Here is a 9,539-nt window from a genome sequence, read left to right on the forward strand (position 1 = left end):
TTGGAGTCAGGGCTGAGACAGCTTCAGGATGGGCTCTGGTCACTGAGAATTTGGTCTGGGCTCTGTCCAGCAGGACAAGGCAAGCCATGCAGGGTTTGAAGCAGGACAGTCTGAACACAGTATCTCATGCGACTGGCCATCCCCATGGGGTCAGTGACAAAGCCCCCCCCCCATTCCGAAGCATGAACCACCTGTAATCCCTGAAACCCCATCTGTGACCTGAGCCTGTTGTGTTTCTGGGTAAGGACAACATGACCCAGAGGCGCCCTTCTCATGCTATGGGGACCAGGGCCTGGCGAGAAGCTGGGGCTGCTTTCTCCCTTCCCCGCCCTGCCCGCTCATCTTCCAGAAGGGCCACTGGTCCAGCACAAGTACAATCAGGCTCCTCAGCTGTCTGACAGCACTGGCCTTCGGGACCAGCCTGGCCTGCTGGGCCTTAGAGATGCCTCCAACCTCCAGCAGGACCCACGGACTGCCCTTGCTTCTCTGCCACTGCGCACGGCAGGTCTGCATGCTGGACGTTGTCACGGGAACCCCACCATCCAGTGCACTCAGTCAGCAGCCCCACACCCAGCCCCAGCCCTTCCTGCTCCTCACGGTCAGTGGGCCGGGCCACAACCCCGGGGCCATTATACTGCTCTGGTCCGTCACCTGAAAGGACAAAGCCAGATGACACGAATGAGAAACACCCTTTTTTGAAAGAATGTTGTTTTTAGAATTTCCAAAAGAGCATTGCGCAGTCATCATGGGGAAAATTCAAAACCCTGTCCGACTTCTCTTATTTTAGTTTTAGTTCTGATTTTGAGTTATGTGGGGGGAGGGGCTCTGTTACTTTCTCAGCCTCAGAGCCTCTGAAAAACTTTGTAAATCTTTTTCTTTTGAAAAGTTTCACACCTAAAAAACAGAAGTGGCAAGACAGACACACTGCAGGCCAAACAGGTTGGGCCTAGACTGACCACGTCAACATTTGGCCACGTCTGCTCCCCTCTGTCGCTGGGTCCCAGTCCCTATGATGAGGCAGCCGCACATGTCACAGCCCACGCGCCCGCATACGCCCTGTGTCTCCTGAGAACACCGACCTTTCCTGCGGTGACGTCCAGACAATGCTCAGCCTTGGGCACTGAACCAGGCAATCCCACCACCCAGCCCACTCCATGCCCAAGCTTTGCCAGTTGTCTCAGCGAGGACAGAACCACCAGGAGCTTCGGCGGTCCTGTGCCTTCAGTCCCGTCCCAGAGGGCAGTCCCTGCACGTTGTGGCCGAGCAGAGCCGCCTAGCAGTTTAGCAGATGTCCCTCAGTTTGGGTGTGTGTGATTCCCCCCTGGTGAGGGCACTCGGCCAAGCAGCTCCTGCAGCAATGCCCCAGGAGCCGTGTGTCCTCCTCGGTACAAGCCCCGGGGGCCCGGGCGGTGCTCAGCCTGTCCTGGGCTCAGGAGGCATCCGCCGGACTTCCAAGATTTCTTCCCCTTCCTCGTTATCGGTAAACTGCAGGGAGATACGGAGGCCACGCACGGGCCCGCGCGCAGCACACCTGCCCCGACGGTAGAGCACGCGGCTGCGACCGGTCATGCCTCCGGCGGCGGCCACGCATCCAGGCGTCCGCCCGCCCTTCCTCCCGCGCCGGTTGTTCGGCCTCCACCGGCTCCAGGAGGGGCTGTCTGCCCGCCCTCCTCCCGCTTCCTCCTGTCCCGTCCGCGCGGACCCCGGCTCCCCTCTCCGTTCCTGCCGCGATCCGTTCTCTGGGACCGGGTCCCTTCTGGTCACCCGAGCGGCCACGGAGCCCCCTCCGCCCCAGAAGGCGCCGGGCGCAGGACTACAACTCCCAGAAGGGCCCCGCGCGCACGACCCTGCGCGGCCGCCGTCGTGCGTCACGTGGGCTGTCCTCGCGGGTCACGTGGCCGCGGCGCGGGTCACGAGAACAAACACCGGGCAGCAGAGCTTCCCGGGCCGGTCGGTCCGCCGGTGGCCATGGCCAACGTGTCCAAGAAGGTGTCGTGGTCCGGCCGCGACGTGGACGACGACGAGGCGGCGCCGCTGCTGCGGAGGACGGCGCGGCCCGGGGCGCCGGCCGGCGAGAGCACGCCGCTGCTGAACGGGGCCGGGCCGGCGGCCGCCCGCCAGGTGAGGCCCGTCCACCGGGAGAGCCCCGGGCCCGCGCCTCAGTCTCCCCGCCGCCGGGAGCCGGCGTCGCCGTGGCTGGCGTAAGCCGGGCCTTCCCCGCCGGTCCCACCTGGGGGTCAGCGGCTCTGGCGGGCGGAGGTCGCTCCGTCGCCGGTGGCCCTGTGCCCGGCCGCTGCTGACCGGCGCATCGGTGCTCCGATCGTCCCCCTCGGTGAAGAGGAGGAACTCGAGCCCCGGACGGGTGTGGGAACGTGCCCGGGGTCGTCTTTGGCAAATGGCAGCGCTGGCCTCGGAACCTGGGCCCTGGGGTTCTGGAGTCTTGGGAGGAAGCTCTGGGCCGGGTGACTGGTGGGGTTCGAGGAGCAGGCCGAGCTCACCGTGACACTGTGTTCTGAGCCTGCACGAACTTCCGGCTGCCGAGTTTTCTCTTGCCGTGTGGGCCACCCTTCTCTGCGGGGATCAGTGCAGGGCGATCGTAGGCATGACAAGTGTTTGCACCCAGTCTTCCTTACCAATTAAACGGAATTAGAGCGTGCAGACAGACGCTCTAAGCAACAAGTCCGAGTGGTTGTAGTGTGTTCACGTAGCGATGCGGTTTGCGTCTTTGAACGCATGTATGCGTGTTGTGTTCATTTTGAGTTAATGAGCTGTTTTTATTCGTCGGTCTTATTCTATTTTTGGTATCGTTCTTTTCTTAGTCTGTATCTGTCCTTTAACGTTAGAGCGGTCTTTAGAAATTAGGAACGACCCAAGCGGCAGGGTGTTTCTGTCGGGCTTATCTCCAAGTTCCCCCAGTCCCTTGGACATGCATCAGAGAGTGAAGGTGCAGGTCTGTTCTTTGAGTGAAATCTTATGCTGAAATGCTCACTGTGTCTACGTGAGAAGTGATCTGAAATGGCTAATTTGGAGAGGGGCCTTGAGGGTGCTTTGTTATTTTCTTGTTGGAACATTATTTTTTCCCTTTGAAAGACAGTAACCTGGGGTCGACAAAATGGAATTGTGAAACTGGCTTTACAGGTAAAGAGACTGGAAACGTTGAAGTGGAATTTGGGTTTATCTCAGGACTGAATGTGCATTTCCTACTTATCTTTGCAAGTAGACACAGGAGTTGGCTTTAAGAAGAGCCTTTTCAACTCTTAAAAAAATAATTCCGTTAAAAAAAGTTTGCAAAATATGTTTGTGTTTAGTAACACCTGATCATTTTTCTTAAACAATTAAGAATTATTATGCACCGACTGTGTGCCCAGCTGCATGTAGTTTGCCTGGAACACAGGTGCAGAAGCAGCTTCCTTCCAGCTGGTTGCAGGCTCATGGAGAAATATGCCTGGTGCTCTGTGAAGACTGTGTGAGGGGCCCCAAGGGCAGGAGAGGTCCCATTTGGGTTCAGTCTTGAGGAGTGCAAGACCCTCAGGCGGGCCGATAGGCGGGAAAGGCTGAAGTGTGTGTTAGGGATCCCCTGTGAATTTGGAAGGTAGATGGGAGTGGGAGACAGGCGGGTCAGACTTGTAGGGGACAGCTGCTGGCTTTGAATTTGGCTTTATCTCAGGGAGAGTCCTGCGGGAAGCTGGAGATTTCAGTCCTAAGGGATTGGAGCTTGCTTTGTGCGGACCGGTGGCAAGGGGGAGACCGCTCCGCACCCCAGGAGACAAGCCCCGTGGCCTCTTTTGCCTCAGAGTCCTCCCCTGCAGAAAGATGAATGTGTGTGCTGCCCTGAGCAGGGCCTGTCCCAGCTGGTGGACGGTAGCCACTCTCAGTGGATTAGTATCGGAAACGGCAGCATGAAAGTGTCTGTCTTTGGGTTGTCCTTCATGGGGCGACTCCGCTGGCAGCTGACAGGATTCCGTGATGCTGGCTTTCTGGTGGGGAAGGTCTGCCCTGGGCCCACAGGCGAAGTTCAGCATTAGGCTCCGGGGGGGGGGCACCCTAACTCTGCAGCCAACGGTGACCTGTAAGCTGCTGTCAGTCCATTTGAACTAAAATGACAGCCCAGACCAACAACCGCCCTACAGGAACGTTCTAGTGAATCAGACGTGGGAGCTCGTCTTGGCCAACTCCCAGTGCTTTGGGGTTTGTTGTGTGGTGTCCATAGGTGGATGGTGGTGGTGTGGGCACGAGCAGAGCCTGCCAAGCTCCCGAAGTAGCTGCCCTGGGCAGCGTGTGCCATGTGGCCGTCCTGCCGGGCTGCTCAGTGCCCCGCAAGGAGCAGGTGCGGCCTGCTATCCTGGGCAGGGGGGGCTGATGACTGGTCCGAGCTCAGCCTCCATCTGCCCGGGAGCAGGCTGTTCAGAGCCACCTGTGGGTTACGGTTCCCTGCGTCAGGCCCCTGGGCCCATCGTGCGGGAGTGTGGGGTGATGGTGAGTTACCAGCGAGTCCCTGCCCTTCTGCCGGGACAAGGAGAGGGTGAGGTCAGCCAGCAAGTCATGGTCATGTGTGTGGGCAGTGGGAAGCAGAGCATTTCGAGAACTCACACAGGGAACTCTGAGGCAGAAACAGATGCTCCAGAGGTGGAGGGGGGGTATTTGCAGTGTTTGTAAATGCAGGACATTTCCAGGGACCTCGGCTTTGGGAAGCTCCACCTGGGACACCTTGGGGCTGGGGGCGGGGGTAGGACTCTCAGGTTAGTGTTTAGACTCAGTTCTAGGGATCTTGCTTCTCTGGGAACTGGGTTACCTCTGTGTCCTGCCCTGACGACTGGAGCCACAGACCGCAGCCTGAGAGTGCCGGGGGAGGGGCAGGGGTGCTCAGCGGCGGGCCATCTCTCGTCCTCACCGGCCCTTTGAGTTCTGCTCTACGGTAGGTGAGCACTGCACCTTTCTCCTAGGTGCCTCTTAGGGCTCAGCTCCTCCTGGAAGTTCCTCTGCCTCCCCTCTGCCTCCGCGTCTTTGACCCGTCCTCCCCCCACTCTGTCTGCGCACCCACAGCCTCACTTTGTAGGCTTCAGGCTGGCTGCTGCAGTGCCCTCCCCGAGGGTTCCCCACACCTGCGTCTCTCCTGCCGTCAGTCTCACCTGTGCACGGTCAGTCCCGCCTGCAGCAGGGGCGTAGACTCGAGAGCGGAGGGACAGGACTGGGCCCAGGCCCACACAGAGGGTCCCGGGAGCCCCCCGCTGCGCAGCTCAGGCCTTCTCCTCATTGGGGTTCAGCCCGCAGGCCTCCTCGTCCACCTGACCTTGCACTTACCTTGTTTACGGGCATCTGCCTGCTTGGCCTGAAGTTTCTGGCTGCTGGAGCCCTCTGTCCTCCATGGCTGCTGGAATACACAACACCCCAACAGGACAGCAAACGGTCTTTGCATTGTTTTTACACTTGGTTTGACTGTGAGTGAAAACCTATAACAAAATTTACCACCTTGACCAGCTTCAAACATACAGTTCAGCGGGATGAGAGGCATTCACATCGTTGTGTAACCGCCCTGCCACCCACCCAGGGAACCGGTCCGTCTTGCACAACTGAAACTGTCCCCATGAAACACTGAGCCCCAGCCCCTCCCCAGCCCCTCGTGCCCACCCTTCTGCTTTCTGTCTCCATAAACCTGACTGTTCTAGAAGCCTCCTCCTGTGCTGTGAGTGGGATCATATGGTGTTTGTCTTTTTGTGACCGGCTGCTTTCTGTTAGCAGAACGCTCTAAGGCTCGTCCATGTTGGAGTGGGTTGCAGAATTTCCTTCCTTTTGAAGATCAGGCGACCTTGTGTTGCCTTGTGTGGCAGTAGTTTAGCCATTCATCTGTCAAGGGACACTGGGGGTGCTTCCACCCCTCGGCTGGTGTGACTCATGCTGCTGGGGGCACAGTGTGCAAGCGTCTCATGGGTTCCTGCTTCCAGCTCTTTTCAGGACACACCAGGGGTCAGATTGCTGGGTCACGTGGTCATCCTGTGTTTAATTTTCCAAGGAAGCACCACACTGCTTTCCACAGCCGCTGCACCGTCGTGCACCCCCACCCCAGCGTGCGGGGCGCCAGCTTCCCACATCCTCCCCGGCACACGCTGCTCTGTGGTTCGGCGGTGGTGTTGAGCATGTTTTCACGTGCTCGTTGGCCCTGCGTGTGTCGCTGTTGGAGACGTGCCTTCAGGTCCTCTGCCCACTTTTTTAAACCGTGCTGCTTTTGCTGTTGTCTTGTAGGAGTTCTTGACGTGTTGTGGATGTTAACTCTTTTCGGACGTGCGATTTGTGATACGCTGTCCGTCGTACAGGCTGCCTTTCGCTCTGTTGTCTCCCGTGACGCACAGAAGTTTCTCAGTGTGATGTGGCCATCCCCTTTACGTGTACATTTTTTAAATGTTTACAAATAAGTGTGGGTTTACAGGAAGTTGACAAAGCCTCACAGAGAGGGCCCGTGAGCCTTACCCCAGGTACCTCCATGGCTTCTGTCCCACAGAACAATAGCACCGAGCTGACACCGGGACATCGACACGGGCACCTGTGTGCTTCTCTGCCCTTAAGTCCCGTGTCTGTGTCCGTGCCACCACAGTCAGCATGCAAAGTACACACCTCAGCATGGAGCTCTCTCGTCCTGCCTCTGTGGGCACCCCTCCCGCACCCCGATCTGTTCTCATTCCTTCGGCCCGACGTTTTGAGTGCAGGTCAGCCCGGCTGCTCCATGTGTCATCTCCAGGATTGGCTGCTTTCACTGAGCATCACGCCCCAGAGATTTCATCTAGGCTCTTGTGGGTGTCGGTAGTTTGAGGAGTCGGGATGGAATCTAACCTTTGTTCAAAAGAAAGAAACAGACACAGCATCAAGTAAATCACTGAACTCCGAGGGATGTTTCCTGGAAGATGCACTTAAAGCCCAGAAAAGAGAAGCGAGGGAAGGGAGGGGCCGCCACTTCCCAGTCCAGGCATGCTCTCTTGGGGTGCAGGCCGCCCTGCCCAGCTGGCGTCCTCTGGTCGGGCGCCGAGGACCTGTGTCACCTGAGCTAGTGAGTCTGTGCCAACTGGACCTTTCTTTCTTTCTTTCTTTCTTTCTTTCTTTCTTTCTTTCTTTCTTTTTTTAAGATTTTATTTATTTGAGACAGAGCGAGCACGAGCAGGGGCAGAGAGAGAACCAGGCTCCCTGCTGAGCAGGACCCCGGGATCATGACCTGAGCCGCAGCCAGATGCTTCACCAACTGAGCCCCCCAGGCCCCCGTGACAGGACCGTTTTTGTCACACCTCCCGAGGCTGCAGCCCAGCTCTTGGAAACTGCAGATTCCCGAGGAGATGTGTGATGGCCCTGACTCTGAGCCCCCTTGTTGTGGAGGGATGACTGCCCGGTGTAACCAAGGTTCTTTCCTGATCACTGTTGGGTGAGATAGAACTGGCCAGACGGACTTTCTCTGTGGCTCCATCTGCCAGGTCGGAGGGCAGATTGCGTTCTCCTCTGCTTCTCACGCTTTCAGCGCCACCTGGCCTTGTTCAGCCGGGTTTGTCCATCTTTGCACCCCATCTGCCTGGCCGGTCTGTGTGTACGGACACATCCCCAGGGACGTGCATTTGGTGTTGCTGTGGCCGGGTGGTGGCCCAGAACCCCTCCTGCTCATGTGTGTCCTGTCTGTGGAGCAGAGGCTGCAGCCAGGTCCGGGCCCCTCTTGGGTGCAGTTGGCTTGAGAACTGGGACTCCTTGCTGGGCCGGCACGGTGGCCAGCGGGGCTAGCCCTCCTGCCCGAGGCTGGGAGCTAGGGAGCCTCAGCCTGCCTGTCTCATTGTATTCAGCAGTTTGGGGGCGTTGTCAGTGTGTGTTTCTCTCCGCGAGCCCCGTGCTGGGCTCAGTGCGCGCCTGTGGAGAGGAGGGAGCACGCTGAGCCTCCCGGGAACACGCTGCTCGGAAGCCCCCCGTTGTGGGGCGAGCGTGTGCGGCGCTGGCCGGGGCGCCTGAGCGTGCCCGGACTGTGTTTGCTGCAGGCGCCTGGCTCTGGCCGAGTTTGTAGAGTAAGCATGGGGACAGGTTAGGGCGATAACTAGTAGCAAACTAGAACAGTTGTAACAATAGATTGACATAAAAGTGCTGCACTCAGGGCTCCTGTGGGGGTGTGAGGCGGTAAATGCCCCCGTGATGGCTTGAAGTGAGGAGAGCGGCCCCTTGTGATGCAGCACGAGGGGACTGCTGCCCTTCTGACCACGGCAGGAGGACGGTCATCTGCTTCCTGCTGACTGCACGCGCCTGAAGCTGTGGAGAAGGGGGACGATTATATAATTTGTTCACGTCCCTGCGGCAGGTTTTCACCGCGTGCAGGGCCGCTGGATAAACGGCAGGGCGCCCGCTACACCTGCACTTCCGAGAAACCACGAGTCCTGTTTCCACACAGCGTCTGGGACATACTTACCCTGAAACGTGTTTCTCTGAAATGCAAACGTGGCGGGCGCCCGTGTTCTGCCTCCTAGGCCTCGCCGTAGCCGTGCGCTGCGCGTGAGGGCAGTCACGTGCCTGCTTGCCTGTCCTCTGTGGCTGACGGGGGTGTAGCCGTGTGTCTGGAGGGCCTGCCTGGAGGCTGGGCGCAGCTCCCCGCCTGCCAGAGCCCCTCAGTCTCATGATGAGGGGACACAGGAAGTGGGGGGGTGGGGGAGCCTGAAGGACGGTGTCATGGGTGCCTTGCAGCCCTTGGCCCCTGGGGCAATCGGGTGTCTGCAGTCTCATCTGTGCCTTAGGCCAAGAGGGGGCAGGGCCTCTGGGGTAAAGAAGGCCTGGACTCGCGCAGAGCCTGGACTTCTCTGGGGTCCAGCACCGGCCACGACCTGTGACTGAGCACCCTGTGATTTCTCTTGTGCTTCTAGTCGCCACGCTCAGCATTTTTCCGGATTGGACAGATGAGCAACGTGGAACTGGACGATGAGCTGCTCGACCCGGTGAGTAGTAGACCCTTTCCCGTCCTTTCGGCTCTCAGCGCCTACCCTTCCCCAGGAAGGGCGGGGCGGCTCCTGCAGAGGCGCCTCCGAGCAGAGCGCCGACGGTAAATGCTGAGCGAGAAGGTGGCGGACGGCAAGCAGGGCCGTGCAGAGCGAGAGGACAGGTGCGGACAGTCCGTGCAGAGCTCGGGGACAACATGATGAAAAGACGATGGGGCCCCCAGAGGCTGGGTGACCAGGGAGGTCGGCTCCGAGTGTCTGAGTCCCCTGAGGCTGAGCCACATGAGTGGAGATGGGGCCAGTGCACGCCAGCAGGGAGCACCGACCTGTCCTGGAAACGTGCAGGAAGCAAGGCCAGGGGAGTAGGCACCGTGTGGGGGAGACGGGCCCCGAGTGGGCTGGTGGTGGCTCTGGGGACAGGGATCTCTGGAGTCTGGGACCTGGGACAGCATGATGTTCTCCTGCCCTGTGCCAGGCTGTCTGGCAGCTGCTGGGGCATGTTTGCTGAGCCCGCCCTGCTCTCCAGCCTTGCACGTGACTTCCTCCTCAGGGTTTTGTGGTTCTGACCTGCGACCCTCTCATGCCCGGTGACGGCCA

General features: G+C 59.1%; 1 protein-coding gene across 3 annotated transcripts in view; it reads left to right on the top strand.

Moving 5' to 3' along the window:
* Positions 1-1,953: 1,953 nt before the first annotated feature.
* Positions 1,954-9,539, top strand: part of CLCN7 (chloride voltage-gated channel 7) — a 26,089-nt gene continuing 18,503 nt past the window's right edge. The window contains exons 1-2 of one of the 3 annotated variants that reach the window (XM_040635567.1): positions 1,954-2,121; positions 8,871-8,942. In XM_040635567.1, the coding sequence (XP_040491501.1) occupies positions 1,969-2,121; positions 8,871-8,942 (225 nt within the window). In that variant the 5' untranslated portion in view covers positions 1,954-1,968. Of the gene's footprint in view, positions 2,122-4,645; positions 4,916-8,870; positions 8,943-9,539 lie in introns of those variants that run through there. The other 2 variants (XM_040635569.1, XM_040635568.1) reach the window with 2 other exon arrangements.

The sequence above is a fragment of the Ursus maritimus genome, unplaced genomic scaffold (genome assembly GCF_017311325.1).
Source record: "Ursus maritimus isolate PB19 unplaced genomic scaffold, ASM1731132v1 scaffold_2, whole genome shotgun sequence".
In the NCBI taxonomy this organism is placed as follows: domain Eukaryota; kingdom Metazoa; phylum Chordata; class Mammalia; order Carnivora; family Ursidae; genus Ursus; species Ursus maritimus.